Raw genomic sequence first — 26,038 nt, forward strand, 5'->3', positions numbered from 1 at the left:
GCACCTCACCAGCTTCCACCCCACCACAGTGATCCCCTCAACTTCCACCCCACCACAGTGATCCCCTCAACTTCCACCCCACCACAGTGATCCCCTCAACTTCCACCCCACCACAGTGATCCCCTCAACTTGCCCCACACACACAACCCAAGCTCAGACATGAAGGGCCAAATTCAGCCTGGCTAAGGAAGGGTGACTAAGAGTGGCAGAGAAGGGAAGGAAATTTGGAGGAAAAGAAGCACAGTTTTTAATTAAGTAAATGAAGAGGAAAAAAATAAATGTCTTAATTAATGAAAGCTTTTAGCTAGCAGCTGCACCGGGGAACTGTACGCTTTTTTTTATGTTGTTGAAAAATCGCATGCATGCCGGAATGGTACATTTAAGTCATTTGTCTGGCAGAGAGCGCTCGTCCCATCAACCTTGTGGACTGGAGGGGTGAGTGAGAGAACTCCCTCCATCCCTCTCTTTCTCTTCCATGTCCCACGGCACACTGCTGCATGCGTTTGATGGTCGTTAATCTTTCAAATTAGTCTATGAGCCCAATCCCATGCCCTCATTGTAAAACAAAACATTGAGAAACTATCTCCCCATTATAGGATGGTCTTTTACTGATAGTATTTTCATCTTTGATGTTAGCTGCAAAAGCTAGCTAAAAACAGACATTAACCATTCAACTTCACCCCTTTAAGTTTAGAGTTCGGCTGAAAGGAAGAATGGAACAACTCATTTGGAGTTGAATAGTGACAGGAATAGAATGATTATACTAGTGTTGAAGATGCCCATGTGTTGGACTGAATTAGTTGTAGTGATCAATCCCATTTTAGCAGTCAAAATCCTGAATCAAATTAATATTGTATGTATGAGGTGAGCTTGTGTGACATAACATGAAACAAATCCATTTCACTGAATTCACAATGACCACATGCTAGGGAATTCTGCTGCACTCCACTAAGTTGTGCCAAACAGCATGACAAAGAGGAAATAAAGCCCACTGACTTGGCTTAGTTCAATGGTCTTTATCTCCGAGTGCTCCTGGAGCGACAGAGTACTGCGGCTGGCGGCCTCTGCTCTGTGTTAGTGTGGCTAGCCAACAACCGGGTGCAGAGGAAAGCGAGAGTGGACTTACCATGGTCCCCACACTGTATGTAGCGGCAGGGCCGATTGTGTGGTGGTAGGGGTCTGCTGTTGCATAGACTCTGCCATAGCTGCAATGGAAAAGGCCAGGAGATTAGGGTCATTGACGTAGAGTATATTTTCAATGCTTGTTTGATACTTGGCCCTAAAGTCAACACTTTCAAGTCTCTAAAACAATTATTTCCCTCTTTCTACCCCCTGGTTTAGAAAATGATACAGGGCTGAGTAGAAAAGGAGTTCAAAGGTGGTTGGATCATTCTCTGTGAATACACATTGTACTTTTCACTGTCACCTCGATTAGTTGGCAGAGAGAGAGAGAAAGAGAGAAAGAAAGAGAAAACAGAGAAAGATAGAGGTGCTGGAGGGCTTGGGCCCAGTCTGTGTGCGCTCTCTCACCCTGCTGTTGTTTACCCAAGCTGAACAGTGGGCTCACACCACTGTCTTTTCATTGTTGCTGGTTTGGAACTAATCCTTCCAATTTCCTTCTGAGACAGGACAAGATGTGTGCCTTACTTATTTATTTATTTACTCGACTTCACATATTCCTTTATTTACTTTTTTTTCCTTCAATGCTCGCTTGCAAATGAGGGTCTGTACGGAGCAGATAAGGCACTCCCAGCCAAGCACTGAGGGCACCAAATCAACCAGGAATAAAAACCAAGAGGAGAGAAGGAGAAATGTCATTTTCCTTAAGGAGACAAGACATCCAGCCTACAAGGCTGGAGCGGGGCGAGGAGGACATTGAGTTATATAAGATCTAAATATGGTGTGTCCCATTGGAGTCCAACACCCAAGGTCAGTGAGCAGGACGTGGAGGGGGAAGGAGCTGGATGAGAAGGCTCCAGGGGAAGAGGATGGGCTGTACCATGTCAGGGGTGGTCTCTGTAATACTCTTATCTACTGTGAGCACCAAACCCCAGAGGCCCACTAAGGCTAATCTATCTACAAAATGGGCTCTCACCAGTGTGGCATTGCTAACCACCTCGAGGTCAAACGGCCCCTCAGAACGTACGTCACGCGGCTTCACTACGCTGATTGGCCCCTGGCAGGGCCTCGGTAACAAAAGCAGGCCTGTGGGCACAAGCTTTTTGAAAAATGAATGTTTCATATTTAATGGGGATTTTACAAGCCTCTTATGATCCCTGTGACCTCCTTTCATGATTGGCTGATTGCTCCGCTGGTAAGTCTGATAAGGTATTGCTGAGACAAACCCCTATTGATCCAATGGGCATGACCGCTTATTCAAAAAGAAACAAACAGACAAGGGAAGCAAAACAAAGCAAAACAAACAACTCGGGCGAATTACATTAAATCTCAGGAGGAAAATATAGGCAAGAGAAACAGGAATTAAATCACTCCCAGAGGAAAAAGCCGCTGTCCAATTTCTGCTCCCTCCGAGCACGGCTGCTCATAATTCGCAGTGCGGCGAGGCCAGATAAATCTTACATTATCGATATGATCTTCAGGCTCTCAGGCAGGGTGTATGTTATCACAAGTGACATGCTCAATCCCTCCCAGATTAGATTCCCAAACCAGCCCACATCCAGCCTGACAGCGGCTTTGAAGGCCCGAATGAATCAGCCACGCCTCCTCAAACGGAGCACACCTGAACCCGAATGACATCAGTCAGAAGTGATAGAGTCCCTGCCCATCCATCCATCCCTCCCTCTCTCCCTTCCTCCCGCAGACCGCAGGCCATTCATAAATACAGTTGATATGCCCTCTCGCCCGTCAAAGGCAGAGAGGCATGGGATAGATCATCTTGTCCAACAAGGTTACTTTTTTGTGTGCTTTAGCCTGAGGCCATAGTGGATCTCCTAATGGACAGTTCAATCTGAGGGAGGGTCACAACTCCAGAGAGAGTTTATCTTCACCCTCCTATGTGAGAGATATTTTGAAGAGTGGGGAAAGGTTGAAGTCACTTGTCAGACCTTGTCACAACTTCTAATTTAATCCATCACAATATCAATGGTCTTTTATTTTTTCAATTAATATTAGTTATTTTATTTTATGCAGCACGTGGAATGCACTCACCTGTCACTGTAGGCAGCAGCGGTGGTGGGCTGGGCGTATCTGTACGCAGCATAGCCCCCCTGTTGGACTCAGACAGTTAGACAACCACCCACAACAGCATGTATTCTCAAACAAATAATAGCAAGCATTTACTAAAAGATCCAACATCGGGTTTGCAACATTGTCCATTGTTGGGAACATATGAAAACTGCATATTCTATTCATTTTCCAAGTATTCATATGAAATCATTCAAAAAGTCTAATCGAAGAGTATGCACTGAGGCAACACAAGGTGCAAGATGCCCAGAACACAACCAGAGGGAGCTGTTTAATACTTGGTAGCTGAGGCAGCGGAGAATGAATGATCCCCTGTTAGGCTGGGGAGGAGAGCCATGTGTTCCCTCTGTGGCACCTTGCGTGACAGTAGGTGCACAACATGGTCCACATGAGAAAGAACAGAACAGCGGTGTGATAACGCTCCCCAAATTCATCCCACATTCAGAATGGGGAAGCAGCAATGGCCTGCTGCATTATTGAAGAGACTCCTTTTTCTTCACACGTACTGTGTTGCACAGGAGCAAACCAAGACGTACAGCGCCTTCAGAAAGTATTCACACCCCTGGACATTTTCCACATGTTGATGTGTTACAGCCGGAATTTAAAATGGATTGAATGGAGATGTTGTGTCACTGGCCTACACACAATACCCCATGATGTCAGAGTGGAAGTTTAGAAATGTTTACAATTTAATAAAAAATAAAAAGCTGAAATGCCTTGAGTCAATAAGAATTCAACCCCATTGTTATGGCAAGCCTAAATAATTTCAGGAGTAAAAATGTGCTTAACATGTCACATAAGTTGCATGGACTCACTCTGTGTGCAATAATAGTGTTTGACTACCTCATCTTTGTACCCCACACATATAATCATCTGTAAATTCCCTCAGTCAAGTAGTGAATATCAAGCACAGATTCAACCACAAAGACCAGGGAGGTTTTCAAATGCCTTGTAAAGAACATAACCTATTGGTAGATTGGTAAAAATCAAAAAGCAGGCATTGAATAACCCTTTGAGCATGGTGAAGTTATTAATTACACTATGGATGGTGTATCAACACACCCAGTCACTACAAAGATACAGGCATCCTTCATAACTCAGTTACCGGAGAGGAAGGTAGCCTCTCAGGGATTTCACCACGATACCAAAAGTTTTGAGTTTATTGGCTGTGATATGAGAAAACTGAGGATGGATCAACAACATTGTAGTTACTCTACAATACTAACCTAACTGACAGAGTCAAAAGAAGGAAGCCTGTACAGAATACAAATATTGCAAAACATGTATCCTGTTTGCAATAAGGCACTAAAGTAAAAAAATGTTAAAGTAAAGAAATTAACTTGATGTCCTGAATTCAAAGCGTTACGTTTTGGGCAAATCCAACACAACATATCACTGAGTACCTCTCCTCATATTTTCAAGCATGGTGGTGGCTGCATCATGTTATGAGCATGCTTGTTTTTAAGATAAAAATAAACGGAATTGAGCTAAGTACCGGCAAAATTCTCGAGGAAAACCTGGTTCAGTCTGCTTTCCAACAGACACTGGGAGACACATTCACCTTTCAGCAGGACAATAACCTAAAAGTTGCTTACCAAGATGACATTGAATGTGCCTGAGTTGCCCAGATACAGTTTTGACTTAAATCAGCTTGAAAATCTATGGCAAGACTTGAAAATGGCTGTCTATCAATGGTCAACAACCAACTTGACAGATCTTGAATCATGTTAAAAGTAATTATGTGCAAATATTGTACAATCCAGATGTGCAAAGCTCTTAGAGACTTACCCAGAAAGACCAAAGGTGATTCGAACATGTGTGAATACTTATGTAAATAGATATTTCTATATTTCATTTTCAATAAATTAGCAAACATTTCTAAAAACATGTTTTCACTTTGTCATTATGTGGAAAAAAATATATTTAATCCATTTTGAATTCAGGCTGTAACACAACAAAATATGGAATAGGTCAAGGTGTATGAATACTTTCTGAAGGCACTGTAACTGGGGCTTAGTGTTTGGGAAGTCAGGACCTGTGTATTCATTTGCCAGAGTGGGAGAAGGAATTAAAAACTTCATTGGGGAGAGCAGTCATTACTCCAACTGAAAAATTAAGCTGTTCACCTACTGTTTTTCTATTAGCACCAATGGAGCATTGGCCCATCTCCATCCTATATCCAACGGTGGGTATACAGGTGGTAGTGCTGAGAGTGCTTTTTGAGGTCAGTTCGGATTCGGTTCGATTATTAAAAAATATTCACGGTTTTCGATGACGATTTTGTTTTACATTAAATGTGCTATTTATTGTGTCGGTTGAATTGTGTAACAACCCCGAATAAAACAATTAATAAAAGTCCCATGATGGTAGTAACAGCTTATCACTTATTAATGTTTTATTCACATGACTTTACTTTAATAATATATTTTAGTTGTTGTGTATATTACATTTGTTTTATTTTATAACTTTTCTATTTCATTCCAAGTCATCATCTCTATAGAGCAGCTAGCTGCCTGACAAAATCACTATTTTAATAGTTCTTAAGTAAATAAGGAATACTTTTACGACTGCTGAATACCAACTATCAATCACTTAGATCATGTATTTTCAGGTAGAGATACCTCCCGAAGCAACTGCTCTCTCTCCTTCTCGATCGCACGTCTTCTGTCTCTTCTAGTCCCTCTCAGTGTGCCCCACACAGACCGGACAAGTAGGTAGTTAATTACCACGTTTTCTGCTCTAAACTATGTAGAATATTGGCCTGTTGAAAACTACAACTCCCTCCTACACCGCACAGTTCGGGCTTGATCTGATTCATCTATAGAGAAACTGCGCAAAGTGTGCATTGAGCTCACAGAAATAAAAAGGGAAAAAAAATAACCAACCTTTCAGTTAATCGCTCAGCACTAATAGGTGGCTGTTAATAATACATGTTTTCTATTAGTCCAAAGGCGAGCTACACTACCGTGGAGATGGAACGTCTAAAGACTGGCCAGGGCTCTTTGGGGAATCAGGTCAGAGGGCAGATGGACCAGGCTCTGTATTTGAGTCATCCTCCCTGCCCATGGAGGCAGGAAGTCATGGCTAAGGCCAGGCAGAGGAGTTCCTGTGGGATGGCCATGCCCTGGGACAGTGCTGCTGATTACAGCAACAAAACCCAACAACACACAGCCACAATAAATCACTTGCACACATGTCAAATCCTGCCCACAACAGTGCAACACATTTGTTATTGTGTCTCGCCCCAGTGTGTGTGCATGCGTGTGCACGTCACATGTGTGCCTGACTGTGTGTATGAATATGAATACATCCATTCCTAATATACTCCCTGTGAAGCAGGGTCTCATGCTGTGGTATCATCCTGGATGCTCTTTTTAATGACAAGTGCTTCAGGACTGTTGAAATGAATGGAATTTGACTAGGTCATGACAGTGACAGACATGGCTACTGTCTTCTGAATGATAGTGGAGGACAGAGAGGCTTGTGGGACTTGCTGTTGTTGTCACAGGAGACCTCTGGGCGCACTCCGGCAGTCTGAAGCCGTTCAGTGTCCGTGTAGTGGCCACTGCCAAAACTAACGGCAGTAAAGCACAGGGGGAAAGGCTGACGGCTTGAGCGATGGGGCGAGATACCCCAGGACTGGTCAGAGGGCACTGAGACCCAGGGCTTAGCTGGAGGTGAGGAGAGGAGAGGAGGGAGGGAGGGGAGGGGGCCAAAGCCCGCCGACAGGACCACATTAAGCCACTTTTCCTCTACACTGTTCACTCCGCTGGTGTCGCTAACAGCCACTCACAAACAGTGCTACGACATGGGGCTGTGTTTGAGCCATACATCATTGTGGAGTGCAGAACTTTTGTTCCCAGACACCGGCCCTTTGCTCGTATGCAGACAGGGTGAAAGTAAGAGGCAATCAGTAGCACTGTTGTCTGCACCTGCTGTCATCTCCCTATTGCAGAGGACAGAGAGGAACCAAAAAACTACAGATTCAAACGACAAATAACATTCCCCCCCAAACGCTTGGACTGCCATCAAACTGGGGCAGCCTGGTAATTTCAGCATTATCTCCACAGCGTCCCGCTTTTCTCTGTGAAGGGCAGCGTTCACTGGGGCCGGCCTGATGCTGTGTGTGCTGTGGCCCCTGCCTGCATGTACAGCCCCAGAGGGAAGCTTAATCCCTTTATCTGCCTCCGCTCCTCTTATCTCTCACACTGTGATGGCTTGGAGGCACACAAGCCCACTAAGGCCCCACACAGGCCCCACACAGGCCCACTAAGGCCCCATGCTGTCCCACTAAGGCCCCACGCAGGCCCCCTGGGCCAGAAAGAGAGAGGGTTGTCCCCACTCAGACACACAGAGACAGGCAGGCATGCATGCTCACACACACACACACACACACACACACACACACACACACACACACACACACACACACACACACACACACACACACACACACACACACACACACACACACACACAGGGCGGAGACAAGCCACCTCCAAAAGCCATTTTAAGGGGAGAGACGACCCGACTTGACATGGGACACTGAGCTGGGGTCTGTCTGTTTGCCAAATCTGACATCATAGGAGAGAGAGGGAGAGGAGGGAGGAGCTGAGGGGGTTTTAAATTTTGTTGTCGGGTTTCTTGGCACGGCAGAGAGATGCCTAATCGACGCGGGCTTGGCAGAGAGGCAGGGGGAACGCTGGGGGCTGGAGAGATGGTGTTTTAGTCTCCAGGGCTGGCTGCTTTTGTCTGCTTTACTTCTGTTTCATCTGAGCACGCAGAGAGAAAGAGACAACGGTACTTACATAGATTTCTGCTCCGTAGAAGCCATCCTGGTACACCACTCTGTGAAATGAGAGAGCAATGGCGGAGACGCCTTAGTTCATCTGGGTACTGGGCGGTTTTATATGCAGACAGATTGGATCAGCACACTGATGTTTAGAGCCTAGCCTATTTCCAATGAGAGCAAGCCAAGCAGACATCTGCATGGCGGAAAACAAGAGTGATGGAAATGGCTCTGCACGTCTACAGGGTCAGCTCTTACCGGCTGCTGCGCACCACAAATAATGAATGACATATTAAGGGGGGAAATGCAGCCATTTCACAATTCCCATGAAATGTTCTGCTCCAGTCACTGCAGTGTTGTCAGGAGGCTACGGTGGAGGGGAGGAAGTAAAGGAGGAAGAGAAAGGGAAGGGGAAATGAAAAGAGGGAGCTCAGCAGGGAAGTAGCTCGGTCACGTGATGCTAACATATAAATCACTGGGAAGTCAGGAGAGGAGGTGGGGAGAGGAGTGGAGGTGGGGAGAGGAGGAGGTGGGGAGAGGAGAGGAGGTGGGTAGAGGAGGTGGGGAGAGGAGGTGGGGAGAGGAGAGGAGGTGGGTAGAGGAGGTGGGGAGAGGAGGTGGGGAGAGGAGAGGAGGTGGGTAGAGGAGAGGAGGTGGGTAGAGGAGGTGGGGAGAGGAGGTGGGGAGAGGAGAGGAGGTGGGTAGAGGAGGTGGGGAGAGGAGAGGAGGTGGGTAGAGGAGGTGGGGAGAGGAGGTGGGAGAGAGGAGGTGGGGGAAAGAGGTTAGAGGAGGTGGGGAGAGGAGGTGGGGAGAGGAGAGGAGGTGGGTAGAGAGGTGGGGAGAGGAGGTGGGGAGAGGAGAGGAGGTGGGTAGAGGAGAGGAGGTGGGTAGAGGAGGTGGGGAGAGGAGGTGGGGAGAGGAGAGGAGGTGGGTAGAGGAGGTGGGGAGAGGAGAGGAGGTGGGTAGAGGAGGTGGGGAGAGGAGAGGAGGTGGGTAGAGGAGGTGGGGAGAGGAGGTGGGGAGAGGAGAGGAGGTGGGGAGAGGAGGTGGGGAGAGGAGAGGAGGTGGGTAGAGGAGGTGGGGAGAGGAGGTGGGGAGAGGAGAGGAGGTGGGTAGAGGAGGTGGGGAGAGGAGAGGAGGTGGGTAGAGGAGGTGGGGAGAGGAGAGGAGGTGGGTAGAGGAGGTGGGGAGAGGAGGTGGGGAGAGGAGGTGGGGAGAGGAGAGGAGGTGGGTAGAGGAGGTGGGGAGAGGAGGTGGGGAGAGGAGAGGAGGTGGGTAGAGGAGGTGGGGAGAGGAGAGGAGGTGGGTAGAGGAGGTGGGGAGAGGAGGTGGGGAGAGGAGAGGAGGTGGGTAGAGGAGGTGGGGAGAGGAGAGGAGGTGGGTAGAGGAGGTGGGGAGAGGAGGTGGGGAGAGGAGAGGAGGTGGGGAGAGGAGGTGGGGAGAGGAGAGGAGGTGGGTAGAGGAGGTGGGGAGAGGAGGTGGGGAGAGGAGAGGAGGTGGGTAGAGAGGAGGTGGGGAGAGGAGGTGGGGAGAGGAGAGGAGGTGGGTAGAGGAGGTGGGGAGAGGAGATGGGGAGAGGAGAGGAGGTGGGGAGAGGAGGTGGGGAGAGGAGAGGAGGTGGGTAGAGGAGGTGGGGAGAGGAGGTGGGGAGAGGAGAGGAGGTGGGTAGAGGAGGTGGGGAGAGGAGGTGGCGAGAGGAGAGGAGGTGGGTAGAGGAGGTGGGTAGAGGAGGTGGGGAGAGGAGGTGGGGAGAGGAGAGGAGGTGGGTAGAGGAGGTGGGGAGAGGAGGTGGGGAGAGGAGAGGAGGTGGGTAGAGGAGGTGGGGAGAGGAGGTGGGGAGAGGAGAGGAGGTGGGTAGAGGAGGTGGGGAGAGGAGAGGAGGTGGGTAGAGGAGGTGGGGAGAGGAGAGGAGGTGGGTAGAGGAGGTGGGGAGAGGAGGTGGGGAGAGGAGAGGAGGTGGGGAGAGGAGGTGGGTAGAGGAGGTGGGGAGAGGAGGTGGGGAGAGGAGAGGAGGTGGGTAGAGGAGGTGGGGAAAGGAGAGGAGCTGGGTAGAGGAGGTGGGGAGAGGAGAGGAGGTGGGTAGAGGAGGTGGGGAGAGGAGGTGGGGAGAGGAGAGGAGGTGGGTAGAGGAGGTGGGGAGAGGAGGTGGGGAGAGGAGAGGAGGTGGGTAGAGGAGGTGGGGAGAGGAGAGGAGGTGGGTAGAGGAGGTGGGGAGAGGAGGTGGCGAGAGGAGAGGAGGTGGGTAGAGGAGGTGGGTAGAGGAGGTGGGGAGAGGAGGTGGGGAGAGGAGAGGAGGTGGGTAGAGGAGGTGGGGAGAGGAGGTGGGGAGAGAAGAGGAGGTGGGTAGAGGAGGTGGGGAGAGGAGGTGGGGAGAGGAGAGGAGGTGGGGAGAGGAGGTGGGGAGAGGAGAGGAGGTGGGTAGAGGAGGTGGGGAGAGGAAGGTGGGGAGAGGAGGTGGGGAGAGGAGAGGAGGTGGGGAGAGGAGGTGGGGAGAGGAGGTGGGGAGAGGAGAGGAGGTGGGTAGAGGAGGTGGGGAGAGGAGGTGGGGAGAGGAGAGGAGGTGGGTAGAGGAGGTGGGGAGAGGAGGTGGCGAGAGGAGAGGAGGTGGGTAGAGGAGGTGGGTAGAGGAGGTGGGGAGAGGAGAGGAGGTGGGGAGAGGAGAGGAGGTGGGTAGAGGAGGTGGGGAGAGGAGGTGGCGAGAGGAGAGGAGGTGGGTAGAGGAGGTGGGTAGAGGAGGTGGGGAGAGGAGGTGGGGAGAGGAGAGGAGGTGGGTAGAGGAGGTGGGTAGAGGAGGTGGGGAGAGGAGAGGAGGCGGGAGAGGAGGTGGGGAGAACAAAGGAGAAGCAAGGAGTTGGGGAGAGGAGTGGAGAGGGGAGGAGGGGAGGGGAACGTAGAACCCCAGAGTGGGTAGGCGGTGTAGGGGACCCAGAGTCCTAGGACCCGTCTTCATCACTGGAGCCCTCCCCTCCCCTCTCCTCTCTTCCCCTCTACTCTCCACTCATCGCCACAGACAGGCTCTGATCTAATCACAGATAGCCAGGCAGCCAGGCTAGGCCCACGGTTAGCTAGACCTCTCCTCTCCCCTACACTCCCATTGCCACCCAGACACCTAGACACCCAGGCAGGCAGCCAGCCAGGCAGGCTGTGTGCAGATATAAGAGAGGAGTGTGATGCTGAATGCTTCACATCAACCAGGAGATCATCACAGTCCAGTGAGACCTGCTATCTCTGCTTTCTATAACTCCCTATGGCCTTGATATTCATCCTTTGGAACACACATATACATGTACACACACACACACACACACACACACACACACACACACACACACACACACACACACACACACACACACACACACACACACACACACACACACACACACACACACACACAGACATACACATGCTGCACTCATGCACAATAGCACACAAATGAAATAACACAATTGTTTGCGAATGCAGCAACTAAACATTTGAGAGTGAAACTGTTGTAATGGTTGATTGTTGATGTTGTCAGTATAGTGTACTACAGGTCCACAGATACTCACGCTCCATAGGCTGGAATAGGTGGTGGTGGAGGTGCTGTGCGGAAGGTGTTGTACACAGCCCGCCCCCGGCCTCGCAAGTGGGCACCCCTATAGGCCACCGTAGCCCCTGTGGCTGGGTAAGGGAAACCTGTTACTGAAACACATAGGAAGGAGGACTTTAGAGAGATGGAATGTTGGCATTGCTTACCTTACTGACAGAACACATTATATAAAGACATGTGGCAGTGGTTTCTCCTATGACAGAATACATTAGGGAAAGACACGGAAACATTAGATGTAATCTTTTCTGGGTGTGCCTCATCGAGCACTCTCCCCTTCCCCAACCCACTGCTTTGTGCCGTACTCAGCAAGGATCCACATTTGCTGTACGCATCCTTCCTGACGCCGCCTGCCACCGCCTCCCTCGCCACCCAGGGCTAGCCTTGAAACACAGCCTGGTAATGGATGCAATCCCACTAGTTCCACACTGTGGCTTTCACCTGGTTGAGGCAACAGTATGCCAGCTGAGGGGGAAGGTTGTTCTAGGTTGTTGTAGGTAGGTAAGGAGCAGTGTTGTTTGGTGCTGTAGTCCAGACAGAGACAGGCGGGAGGTGAAGGTTGCTGTGTAGCCATGCTGGATGTGCAGGCCCTGGGGGAGCACGGAGCAGATGGGCTGGATGGCGGGACCACTGAGACCCAAACATCCGGTTGACCAAATCCCACATCCCATCTGTGACTCCTCCCAGCCTATCACAGCCCCACGCTTGTCCTCCAGCAGCGCTTAACAGCCAATGGTGATGGGTGGAGGGTGTTGGGGGAGTTCCATGGTTACAGATTAGAGGACAAGCCTCTGGGCTGGGAGATCCCCAGATCCCTCCTTAACCTTCAATCAGTCCAGTCACTGTCTGATTACGAGCTGCAGCGCTGCATACAAACACATCTCTCTCTCTCTCTCTCTCTCTCTCTCTCATGATTAACCTGGTCCTGCGTTAAAGGCTCCTCCTGCTCTCGCCCTAGTCTCCCCCTCTCCTCTCCTCCTCCACTCCATCACAACACTGCTACCCCATCACTTCTATTATTCTTCATCCTCCTCATCTCCCCTGGACTGATTCATTCATTACCGTGACATGTTTTGGGTGAATTCATCATAGGCCTCCAGCCTGTGATTAATTCATTTTTGCAGTGAGGCTGGAGTGTAAATGTGTATGAAAAGGAGGAGGGGTGGGGGGTATATAGGGAGGAGCAGGAGATCAGATACACAACACATTCATAACACTATCAAATGATCTTCCAATGGACTCACAGGAGCAAAACTAGACACAGCGGAATCACACCTAGTGATTTTACAGTAAGTCTGCAATGGAGTTATATGATACCTCGTATAGAAGCACTCCTATGGACTGGTATAGGATTTCGCCTGGAGGACAATGGCCATTACGGCTGGCTGTATGTAGTGTAATTTGGTGTTAACCCTGCAGGTGGTTGGGATTGGGAAGTGTCCTAATGAACGGTACACACCAGCAACCCTGCTGACAGGGAGACAGATTAGTGGTGCTTTTAAAAACACGAACAGCCAGGTTTAATGTCTGAAGCCACTAACATCTCCCTCCATTAGGGCTCCACACATATTCAACATGCATCTCATTTGGGCGGGAAACGCCCCTATTTCCTCCCGAGCAGCCGGGGCACTTTGTTTGCTGCCGACGCAGCAGCAATAGACTGGTAAGAATCACAAGGTGGCCCTTTCGCTTTGGTGATTTATAATGCTGACCTTGACATTTAAATGAGTCTCTTTTTGGGAGTCTGACATATAGGCTCAGCTGCTAAAGGGCAAAAACAATCCTCTTTCATATTTTCAGAGGTGGTTTTCTTCTCCCATGTACAAATCGCTAGCATTTCTGGGGCTCTAAATCTTCTATTTCCTTCTTTTAGGTATGGGGGGGGGGTGTATTCAATCTGCGTGCTATGATATATGTGAATGTAAACTCATAATGAGTTGGCGATAGGCTACACTGCTTCAATAATAACCCATAAATCAAAAGCTGTTGTCACACTTTGGTAAACCCATGAAAAGCAACAACAGCTACAGCGGCGTATGGGAGCACAAACCTGGTCTAGCCACCAAAGTCAAACACCTTTCTGAGAGAGAGGATGGATGGCTGGGGGAAAACCGGAGTAATGTGCTGGAGGGCGACAGGGTCACACCGCACCTCATATGTCAAATGTGTCAAGTTGAGGGGAGCTCAATACCTTTACACAGCAAGCCAGCCAGTCGGACCAAACCTCTCCTAATCCTGCTCTGTGCAAATGATGGGGTCAAAACCAGCCTTGTAAAAAAAACGCCACATTTTTCACAATGTTGATCTCTTTAATGCGTCTTGTTCAAATAAATCTGTGGATTGAGCACTTAATCTAAGCACTGGGGACCCAAAATAGCTTAATCTAATCAAGCCACAGGAGCTTAATTATCCCCTCAACAATGAGAGGATCTGTCCATACATATTAAGATGACAATTAGCCTTTCTATTCTGTCATTTACTCAGCTGGTGGACTTCAGACGGTCCACACCAAACTTCACCTTTGGAAGTGAAAACATCAAGAGCTCTACTCATCTCCTTCTATCCCCTTAGGAATTAGTAGCAGAGAGAGAAGAGGGGCTCTCTGACACATACAGTGCTTGTTTGAAATGGATTCCCTGATTCCTGTAGGCAGGCAGAGCTGCTTGGTAGCTGTCCATGGTCCTGAAATTGACACACCATGCTATAGAAAAGACTAGGAAATACACCATTGAAATACATCCTACCATCATTCATGGGTTGAGGTATTACATAATATTCATATTTTCATAGTAATATACATTTCTCTCTACGGAAATATCCCCCATACCCGACAATGCTATCTGTCTCTGCCCTAACATCCCCCCACCCCAAGTCCATTTGAGTGGGAACCTAATGCGCCTGCTGTTCACAGGACCCCCTCCACAGCCCCCTTACTGAGGGCTCCAGGGAAGGTTTGGGTTGCAGGGGAGAGGAGGCAGGAGGCAGCCGAGGACACGGGTCCGGGGGTACACACCACAGGGCTGGCGCCGCCACTACCCCAGTCCCCGCCACGCAGCCTCCCATCAGTAGGAGGAGCCAGTGTACCCTGCAAGAGGTTAAGAGCGGGGAGCCTGCGTGAAGCTCTCATCCGTCATTCTCCTGAATGGGTTTTGAGGACAATAAACCTGTAGCGCCAGGACGAATGGAGACGGAGTGCGCTGTCACCACGCCACGATTTATGGCTCCCAATTTCACTGATCTCCCGCACAGAAATGAGGACTGATAAACAGTGATTAATCACCTTTACATCCCATTTCACTCCCACCCAAAGTATATTAAATGTAGCCATGATTATTCAAGAATAACTCCATGGATGGAACCACTAAAATGTGTTTCTTCTTTTGGGGTCATAACAAAATTATCCAAAACATGGTCAGCTGTTTTTTAAAGGCTGACCTGTTGGCTCCTAGTTAGGTTTTTTGTTACAGAAATGTATCTCTTATTTATGTTTCCCATCTCCCCAGCTGGCAAGCATATGTTGTCGTTTAGGCTTGGCAAACTTCAGTGCTATGTCAAGACGTCTTGAAAAATTAGCAGCCAATAAATCACCATCGCCCCTCCGCTTCCCCCTGCCTGGAATGGTGGTCCACATTCCCTCTGATTTATTACATGATTTGGGCTAGTGTGCTTGTATGTGTGTGTATCCGTGAGTGTGTGTATCCGTGTGTGTGAGTGTTTGTGTGCATGTGTGTGCGTGTGCGTGTGCGCGTGTGTGTGTGTGTGTGTGTGTGTGTGTGTGTGTGTGTGTGTGTGTGTGTGTGTGTGTGTGTGTGTGTGTGTGTGTGTGTATACGTGCTGCATAGGTCAGAATATGTCTGTATAGGAATGTGAGAATCTATGAAAAAATGTGAGTGTTGTGGATATATATAAACATATCTTGTATTCATTTGTATGTGATCTGCATGATTTTGAATGCATCTGAGAATTTCATGAGGAGTGTGTTTGTGTGTGTGTATTGGGAAAGGGATGGTTGTGTGTGTGTGTGTGTGTGTGTGTGTTTGGGGGTGTAATTGTCAAGGGAAGATGGCGTTGGAACCGGGGGAGCGGTGGGAGGAAGGTGAGGGGGTTGAGGAGGAGGGTGAGGGGGTCTGGAGATGAAATAAAAATGATAGATGACTGCTTTCTGTCATGGACAGTTATTTAGAGGTTCGCCGTAAAGCTGTCCGGGGAATGAACAGATTTTAGTCTAATGAGCAGAAAGGAAAGCCGTTAAAGTGGCGCGATGTGCTCAGCACTTCTTCCAAATGAAATAGTACCATTTCCCCCTCATTAAAATGCAAAGGGTTCATATAACATACAGCAATAAAAGTGGCATGTAGAGGGAGAGAGATAGGGAAAACCCCACTGAGCTTGTCTCATCCCTCCATTACCCTGACCATGAGGAATACCAGCCTTCGACAGGGAAGGTGCCAACAATATCGCTCACTCAATCTCCCTTATTCGGTTAGCTCTGTAAAAGTCAATCTGGCGCACTTGGCAAATCCATCCACGGCAGCAGCCTCCCCAATCTGATAACAGTTGCTGGGGCGGCTTGGTCTTAAAATATTTTTCCGGCTTTACAGTGCACACCCCACAAACAATTGCTCAGGCTGCATCCACTCTGTCTGTGAGGCTTGGATCATCCACTTCTTATCTGGCCCACAATTCTATTCCAGATCCACTTTGATCTACAGAGAATTGTGTGTTAGAAGCAGGTTGAGACTGAGCCAGATTCTAATAAAACCAGTGGGTAGATGTGAATTGGGTCTGTGTGATAGAAACACTGCTAGAGTGTAGTAGAGTTAGAGTGGTGCTAGACTAGAGGAGTGTAGTAGAGTTAAAGTGGTGCTAGACTAGAGGAGTGTAGTAGAGTTAGAGTGGTGCTAGACTAGAGGAGTGTAGTAGAGTTAGAGTGGTGCTAGACTAGAGGAGTGTAGTAGAGTTAGAGTGGTGCTAGACTAGAGGAGTGTAGTAGAGTTAGATTGGTGCTAGACTAGAGGAGTGTAGTAGAGTTAGAGTGGTGCTAGACTAGAGGAGTGTAGTAGAGTTAGAGTGGTGCTAGACTAGAGGAGTGTAGTAGAGTTAGAGTGGTGCTAGACTAGAGGAGTGTAGTGGAGTTAGAGTGGTGCTAGACTAGAGGAGTGTAGTGGAGTTAGAGTGGTGCTAGACTAGAGGAGTGTAGAAGAGTTAGAGTGGTGCTAGATTAGATAAGTGTAGTAGAGTTAGAGTGGTGCTAGACTAGAGGAGTGTAGTAGAGTTAGAGTGGTGCTAGACTAGAGGAGTGTAGTTAGAGTGGTGCTAGACTAGAGGAGTGTAGTAGAGTTAGAGTGGTGCTAGACTAGAGGAGTGTAGAAGAGTTAGAGTGGTGCTAGATTAGAGAAGTGTAGTAGAGTTAGAGTGGTGCTAGACTAGAGGAGTGTAGTAGAGTTAGAGTGGTGCTAGACTAGAGGAGTGTAGTGGTTAGAGTGGTGCTAGACTAGAGGAGTGTAGTAGAGTTAGAGTGGTGCTAGATTAGAGAAGTGTAGTAGAGTTAGAGTGGTGCTAGACTAGAGGAGTGTAGTAGAGTTAGAGTGGTGCTAGACTAGAGGAGTGTAGTGGAGTTAGAGTGGTGCTAGACTAGAGGAGTGTAGTTAGAGTGGTGCTAGACTAGAGGAGTGTAGAAGAGTTAGAGTGGTGCTAGAGTAGAGAAGTGCAGTAGAGTTAGAGTGGTGCTAGACTAGAGGAGTGCAGTGGAGTTAGAGTGGTGCTAGACTAGAGGAGTGTAGTAGAGTTAGAGTGGTGCTAGACTAGAGGAGTGTAGTGGAGTTAGAGTGGTGCTAGACTAGAGGAGTGTAGTGGAGTTAGAGTGGTGCTAGACTAGAGGAGTGTAGTAGAGTTAGAGTGGTGCTAGACTAGAGGAGTGTAGTGGAGTTAGAGTGGTGCTAGACTAGAGGAGTGTAGTAGAGTTAGAGTGGTGCTAGACTAGAGGAGTGTAGTGGAGTTAGAGTGGTGCTAGACTAGAGGAGTGTAGTGGAGTTAGAGTGGTGCTAGACTAGAGGAGTGTAGTGGAGTTAGAGTGGTGCTAGACTAGAGGAGTGTAGTGGAGTTAGAGTGGTGCTAGACTAGAGGAGTGTAGTGGAGTTAGAGTGGTGCTAGACTAGAGGAGTGTAGTGGAGTTAGAGTGGTGCTAGACTAGAGGAGTGTAGTGGAGTTAGAGTGGTGCTAGACTAGAGGAGTGTAGTAGAGTTAGAGTGGTGCTAGACTAGAGGAGTGTAGTAGAGTTAAAGTGGTGCTAGACTAGAGGAGTGTAGTAGAGTTAGAGTGGTGCTAGACTAGAGGAGTGTAGTAGAGTTAGAGTGATGCTAGACTAGAGGAGTGTAGTCGAGTTAGAGTGGTGCTAGACTAGAGGAGTGTAGTGGAGTTAGAGTGGTGCTAGACTAGAGGAGTGTAGTAGAGTTAGAGTGGTGCTAGACTAGAGGAGTGTAGTAGAGTTAGAGTGGTGCTAGACTAGAGGAGTGTAGGAGAGTTAGAGTGGTGCTAGACTAGAGGAGTGTAGTGGAGTTAGAGTGGTGCTAGACTAGAGGAGTGTAGTAGAGTTAAAGTGGTGCTAGACTAGAGGAGTGTAGTGGAGTTAGAGTGGTGCTAGACTAGAGGAGTGTAGTAGAGTTAGAGTGGTGCTAGACTAGAGGAGTGTAGTAGAGTTAGAGTGGTGCTAGACTAGAGGAGTGTAGTAGAGTTAAAGTGGTGCTAGACTAGAGGAGTGTAGTAGAGTTAGAGTGGTGCTAGACTAGAGGAGTGTAGTAGAGTTAGAGTGGTGCTAGACTAGAGGAGTGTAGTAGAGTTAGAGTGGTGCTAGACTAGAGGAGTGTAGTAGAGTTAGAGTGGTGCTAGACTAGAGGAGTGTAGTAGAGTTAGAGTGGTGCTAGACTAGAGGAGTGTAGTAGAGTTAGAGTGGTGCTGGACTAGAGGAGTGTAGTAGAGTTAGATTGGTGCTAGACTAGAGGAGTGTAGTAGAGTTAGAGCGGTGCTAGACTAGAGGAGTGTAGTAGAGAAGGATGTCCTACCAGCATACAGTTCAGGACCATAGACAGCTCCCACCACAGGGTTCAGTTTCCAGCCTATGGAGGGAGAGAGAGAGAGAGGGAGAGAAGCCCAAACTAGTAAATAGTGTCCTTCATGTACAGTATCTGAACAAAGTTGTAGCTTAGACAAGAGGCAGATCTTACCATTTGTGTACGGGTTGGCAACTTTTTTGTTTGTCATCACTCTTGCTGTTGCATTATTCACCTGTTCCCCCCCAAAACAAAATGGTGCCACAGTTATAACATACCCTTCCAAAAGGCTGACCAAATGACTGGCAGAGAAATACCACACAAATTCAGTAAAATGTGTCAGAATTAGGCAAATTACCATAGAGGTTCACAAGACTGGAGAGGTTAAAATAGCCAGAGGAGACAATGGCCTTGAATCACCTTTACATGAATTTATTCCTCATTTACATTTTCTTTTGAGATGATTCAGTTACTGTAGCAAGTGGGAAAGCATGCACCAATTACCTACGGATATGAAAGAGAAAAAGCCAAAAGCAACACAGGTAATTGGTTGGATAAACAAATGGATTCAAAACAAAAACAAAAAGACAGACCCCTTAGATTTCCTGCATATTGGCCTGATGGGAATGTCTGAATAGGGGCCTTCATTTACAGTAAACAACACCAAAATGAAGGAAAAAAAATGGGCAAGACAACATGATGTCAACAGGGTGTGTTGGTAGGTAAGTAGACAGGTCTTCTTTATCCAGACGTGACAGTGAGGTCCTTATGGGATGATGAGACCATGCATTCCCTCTCCAGTCATAATGATGAACAACTTGCACGTCCATCTTGACATGTATGGATTCCTGGTTCCACTGAATGCTTCCGACACATACCATTATGCATGCATGCACGCACACACACACACACACACGCGGGCACATGCTTATGTGCAGGTCTCTTGTGGGACAAAGGTGAGAGCAGGGGCATGGGAGAGGTCAGCAGGCAGGAGGTAGAAGAAGAAGAAACAGGAAATAAGGAAAAGCACCTCTATTTTGCGTCCCTCTACGATTGTACCGTTTAGTTTCTCCCGCGCACGGTCGGCATCTGTGCTCGTTTCAAAAGTTACAAACCCGAAGCCCTAAGAGAGAGCCACGTTTGTCACCAGGCCAGTAAGACAGACAGGGACAGGAAGGTGGACAGGGTGGGTAAAAGATTGGGTAGGAGGGGGATTAGAGAGGAGGAAGGAAAGAAGGAGAGAAGGAGAAGGAGAGAAGAAGGAGAGGACTAGGTGAGCAGCAGGAAGTAGAGATGTATATAAGCGGTGTTATTAATTGTGTGGTTGTTAGTGAGACGTCAGGAACAGCAAAGAGAGATCCAAGGAGAGATAAGGATGACAGCCTCACACACACTAACAAACCTGCCTGTTTTACCCAATTAAACACCACAAACCACCTCTGGAGAATGTCTCTGAGCATCGCAGGCATTACACTCTGTTACGCAACATTATAGTCTAATCATTATTGTGAAGACTTCAACAGTAGCCTTATGAAAAACAACCCCCAACCCCCATTGGAATGAGATGAAGTTGAGCAAGGAAGGAATATTCATAAATTCTTCAAGCAATTTAGTTTAATTCCATCATCAACCATTTCTAATCCATTACAATAGCCAAAGTATGCACTGTAGCAATTAAATTAAGCCATATGTTGTCTCTTTTTCTTAGACATATCATTATATTAGTATTCATCATTGTATTAGCTGTGTCTAAAATGTGATGGGGCATTTACCATGCTATCAAGGTATTGGTTGGTAGTAAAGGTAGCTATACATATCACCAACAACATATGTACATTAATAAATCACATGCTACCTCTAAGGAGGTGGAAGAAAAAAACACTGGCTTTACAATGGGGATGTCGCCTTTAAACTCACACCAAAATACCCTCCTCCCCATCCCCCATCTTCCACCCCCACGTGCCCCCTCCCATGAGGCCTTTGTCACCAGCTTGAGTTATGGGGACTGGGAGACTGGGCCTGAGATCCATCACCAGCCTTCAGATATGCTGGCCCAACAAGTCCCAGTCCTTTGGTTTCTATATATACATATAGTGGGATGGGAGGGACAGGGAGCCACGGCCAGGCTGATAATTGCTTGAAGATATATAATACATGTGAGAGATGGAGAGCATTGTGATCTTGTATGCATACACAGGATCTCTGAGCCCCTATTCCTGGCATAAATAACACGGTAGCTGTCCTTGGGGAGAGGGAGATAAAGAAATAAATTCAAAAGGAATTGAGGGCAAAATTAATCCTTTGGACATTTTGCCCGACTATGGTTGGCCCCTCTATCTTTTTTTATCATGCACAAATAATTAGCTTACACGGAGGGAGAGTGGAGCCACCATTTTTCAAAGGAGACAAACATATTGAATGCAAATTGCCAAAGCTTCATAGAAAATAGATTGTTTATTAATGGCCTGCTAGGTTCATTATATAGCGCGCAGGGTGCAGGAGAGAGGCATCATGGGTAATGGCTTTGTAGGGCACAAACAATAAATGCTTGTTACAGCAGAGGAGGCAGCTTTATCCGGTGCTCAATCTTGTCTGGCTGTGGGGGCTGAGTTGGAGTATAGGTTCCCAGATGGAGGCTGGCTGATTACCTTATACAGACCCCAAACTACCAGGTAAGAGTGGGAATCGGTCCCATTCATGGTTGAACACCCAGCTAGAGGAGGCTGTCTAATTTATGAATGGAATGCTCTGGAGCTTGGCACAGACGATTAAATAAACAGTGGATGACCAGCACTGTCCTGTTTATGTTATATAGGACTTGGTATAGAGCTACTGTACATGTACAGACACTGAGTCAGTTTTGGCGGTGATGGTTCTATATTTGCTATAGCATTTGATATTTGATCTGGATTGACTATTAGTCTCTAAACTAGAGGTCTGTATTCCTGGTCCAGAGAGCTACAGTACTGGACTAAGTGCATTTTGAAACAGCTCAATCACAGATTGATTGATTGATTGACAGGGGTAATGATTCCCCAACTGGAGCACAAAGCTAGAACAACAACCAAAGAGGCAGCAGAGAGAGGAGTGAATGTCTGAACGCAGTTCTCCAGCTCACCAGGACCAGGCTTAGAGAGCAGTAGTCTGAGCCAATGTACACACGGCACTAATGCCATCATTACTAAACAGAAGAAGTACATGGTAATGAAGCAGCTGGGGTTCCAGTTCACTTACCTTGGATCCTCGCTCATTAAAGATAATCTCCACATCTAGAATCTTTCCAAATTGCTGTGGCGAGAAAGGAGACAGGAGAGGAGAGATTAAGTTATGAAAAGAGTAAGAAAACGGTTATTGTTGCCATGCCAAAATGTTACAATTGTTATGCAATGATTTCAAATATATATTGTGATCTGATCAAATTATCTTTTTTTAATGCAAAATAAAGTTACTGTTTTATCTGTGTTATTTCAATGTCATGAAATCAATGATGTAAAAAACTGTGAAAACAAACATTGTAAACACAGGAGAGTTAGAGTAACAGAAGATATTTCACACAGAGAAAAGCTACATCAACATATGGCAAGGTGGTTGTTTGTAAGGTTGTGTTGTGATGTGAAGCAGCTCCTGAGGAAAACTCCTTTTCTCAAATCCCTGAACCGATAGAGAGAGATAACTGATAGAGACAGAGAGATAACTGATAGAGAGAGAGAGAGATAACCGATAGAGAGTGAGTTAACTAGGCTTTGACATAAAGAGAGACAGACCAGCAGGCTTCTGCCTGCCCAACAAACAGGTGGCTGAGCTGTCTCTCTATCTACACAGGTACCTGCCATTTTCTCTCTCTTTCTCCTCCTCTCCTTTTCTCGCTCTTTGTGAGTGTGTGTTGTTTTCTCAGTGAACAGGACTCGAGGGATGGTCCCAAGGGGTTAACGTGCTCAAGCCTTTTGATTTAACAGGCTCGACTTTGGATCATTAGAAAACAGAGGAATGAAAGCCAATCGTAAGTTCCCCTAATGAGTGGAGTGAGAGCCACTTTTAATTGCTGTCTACAATGGCCGTATTATTTCATTAAAAGTAATTACCCTGTCAAGCAGTCCGCATCGCCTTCATTTGGGCACAACAGGGAAGAAATAGGCCTTCCATGTGGTTGGTGCTCAATGGGAATGGATGGATCGTTTGACTGAGCCACTAATAGGGGTTAGGAAGAACCGGCTATTATCTGCCTGCTCCGGCCATAGGAGAGTGATGAGAATGATGAGGGGAGTGGGTCTGGTGGAGGAGCTGGGTTTATGGGCTGGTAAAACACATATGACATCCTTCATCCCCCAGGGTCAAGTGCTGACCCCCACAACGCCTGAGAAAAAAAGTTGGAGTTATTTATGACCTTCCCAACAGACAACGCCAGGGTAGGCCCAGCCCAGGCCACAAACTCAAGTACATCTTGTTCATCTGGGATTTCAATTCTACATAGGCCCCCTCTCCACATCTGCCTCGTATGGTGCTCAGCTCCATTGATTCCAATTGTAGCGCTTTACCGTACCCAGCTCCATCACACACAGAGGCATTTACATCCCAGTGTGATGCCCCTCTTCGCATGAGATGACAATGCTTCCCCATGCAATGTGCAGATGCTAATTGTTTTAACCAAGAGTAATGGGCTTGTGGCGTCGATTAATTAGTTTCTGGGGAAGTCATCTTAGTGGATTCCCACATGGCACTGGGGATCTCAGCCACTCCGCTCCCACACTCTCCTCCCTCCCTACAGCCCTCTACGCCCCAGCTCAGCCCCAGCCCAGCGCAAACAGCTGCATCAGCACCAAAGCCAATAAACAATGGCATCAATTGGAGGGGTCTCAGGAGACAGAGACAGAGCTGGGGGAATGACGACACCTCCTTCCTTCCGCACCCCCAGATCAGCCATAGTAAACAATCAACATATCAATAAGGAAATGAGAAAAGGCGTCCGTTGGGGAAAAATCATAGGCACTAGTTAATATTCCTACCTCGAGAACACTTTTTTTATGAGGCCTCGCTCATTCGCTCCACTTCCTATCTGAGATGCAAATGCATTTCTACACTGTGATCAACTGGAATGCAGAGCTACCAACCACGGATAGGGCACCATATGCATCCCTGCTTCTGCTAGGCTAAAACACCTGAATGCTGTGAGGAGGCTAGCTATCATTAGCATAATACAGCATGGTTTAGTAGTGTAGAGTGCTGCTACTGTCTGAGAGTAGCAGAGTAGTGGCTGGTGAGATAGACTGGAGCTCAGTGTGAAAGCATGGGGGCCAGAGGTCTGATTGCCCAGAGATGTTCGTTCACTGAGATCCCTCGTCCAGCAGCCGAGGAGGAGTACTGTTGAAGAACCCAGGAGCAGAATGAGGAGGACGCCCTCAAGCAGCACAGCATGGTGCGACGCGCTACCCGAGCTAACGCTAGCTTGGAGTGTTTTCCTTTCACTCCTCTAATCGCCCGCTCTCTCAAATATCACACTTTTCTAATCACTGATTAAGGTCTGCAGCAGTCGCCTTAATGAGGCTTTCATTCTGCGCCTCGTTAGTGACTCAGAGGGTCATCCTCCGCACCCTTAACCCCTACGGAGGGGTAGGGTAACTCTCAAACCCTCCCTCCTTGTTTAGGGGCTAGCTACAGTCTCTGTTAGCAGGTGCTAGCTAGTCTCTGTTTTAGCTCTCTGCTGGTCGCTGATGGAGGGTCCCAGCTAAGTGTGCATGTCACTAGAGAGCTGGAGAGAGGGGCTCTTCACAACTTGTGGGAGTAGATGGAGGTCCTGGGGGCTTGGCAGCAGCGCTGGGTTCGGCTGTGCTGCGCTGGGTTCCACTGCTCCACCATTGACACATGCACCATCTCACCGCTGCCTTTCCCTTTCGCTCTCCTCTGCCTGCCTGTATGTCTGCGGGCTCTGCTCGTGTGTAACGGTAATGGTGTATTGAGCCCCAGGCGGCAGGGCAGCCATTAGAGTCAGAGGGATGGGGCTGCACACCACTGATCACATACACACAGACACAGGGTCATTGTGGAGGCCATATCCAGGGGTGGAGCCGGAGCTGAGCCGGCACGTTAATACAGCACAGACAGGATAACTCCTCTCCCAACCAGCAACCAGCTCTGCCCACAACCATCAATCCCAGGACCCAGCCACCGACTGCCCGGAAAGTTAGGGAGGGGAGGGCTGCTGGGAGGGCCACTATTACATTTGCATCACATATCCATAAGCTGCACACACACGTCGGCCAGGCGCACAAAGCCTCCGAGCTAATTACTGAGGCAATTTGGATTCCACAGGACCTGCTCCAGAGCTGGAAACAATAAACCCAACAATCAGACAGCACAGGAAGGAGAGAGAGAGAGAGAGAGAGAGAGAGAGAGAGAGAGAGAGAGAGAGAGAGAGAGAGAGAGAGAGAGAGAGAGAGAGACAGCAGCCGTGTTGTCCAGTAATTTATTACGCCGTAGCCAGGGCTCTCCTGTAATTAACATCATCAGTTTGACGTCGTCTCCATAACGATGAAAATTAACGCCTGTAGCTTATAATGACCTAAATTAGCGTGCAACATTCAAATTAGATTTTTGGCAATGTTCCCGATTCGGATCCATTATAATTATATACTTTTTTTGTTGTGTTAATTTTAAGGACTGGTGTGAAATGCGAGACAGAGAGGTTACACTTTCAGGGAAAAGAGAGTTAACCTGTTCTGGGATCAGGATGAATGTGTGTCTGGACTTTCTAGACAGAGAGAGAGAGAGAGAGAGAGAGAGAGAGAGAGAGAGAGAGAGAGAGAGAGAGAGAGAGAGAGAGAGAGAGAGAGAGAGAGAGAGAGAGAGAAAGCGACAATACACACTCCAGGCAGGTACCATGATATGTGTGGGTGGGTAAAGAATGGTTTCCCCCAGTGAGTTCAGGGAGAGGGAAGGGATCTCACCCCAAACATTTGCCGCAGGTCGGGGTCGCGGAAGCGGAAGGGGATGTTGGAGACATGTAACCTCTTGGGCTGCTGCTTCTCTGAGGAGTCCGATAGCTGCAGCTGGAGCTGCAGGGAGACCTCTGATTGCGTCACGTCATCTGTCTGCCAGAGGGAAACAACAGCAGAAAGACACAAGCAGCTCATTAGATCCTACTACAGTACCTTCGGGTCACATGGTGAGGGGGAAGAGAGACAGAGGGGGACCGGCTAACTAACTTACTTAGCGTCTGCTATTTTTCAATCTGTCGAGAAGCAGAAAACGCTAAACAGCTGATGAATTATGGTTTAAAACCTGAGGTCATGCATTACAAATCCACTTATTAATCTCTTGCACTTAGCTTCTGGAGCCACAAGAAAGAAAGATTGAGGGGTTTGACAGAAAGGCATGGATATAGATCCTAGCGCTTCTGACACATCTAGACTT

The 26,038-nt window shown here is 48.0% G+C and overlaps 1 protein-coding gene across 1 annotated transcript in view; it reads right to left on the bottom strand.

Annotated features, from left to right (window-relative positions):
- The window catches only part of LOC106601169 (RNA binding protein fox-1 homolog 3-like), a 119,394-nt gene that overhangs the window by 11,682 nt on the left and 81,674 nt on the right, over positions 1-26,038 (bottom strand). Inside the window, 9 exon segments of the mRNA XM_045715239.1 lie at positions 1,127-1,205; positions 3,169-3,227; positions 8,013-8,052; positions 11,545-11,677; positions 18,644-18,697; positions 18,806-18,866; positions 19,662-19,754; positions 21,866-21,919; positions 25,573-25,716. Coding sequence (XP_045571195.1) covers positions 1,127-1,205; positions 3,169-3,227; positions 8,013-8,052; positions 11,545-11,677; positions 18,644-18,697; positions 18,806-18,866; positions 19,662-19,754; positions 21,866-21,919; positions 25,573-25,716 — 717 coding nt within the window.

Source organism: Salmo salar, chromosome ssa03 (genome assembly GCF_905237065.1).
Source record: "Salmo salar chromosome ssa03, Ssal_v3.1, whole genome shotgun sequence".
Taxonomy (NCBI): domain Eukaryota; kingdom Metazoa; phylum Chordata; class Actinopteri; order Salmoniformes; family Salmonidae; genus Salmo; species Salmo salar.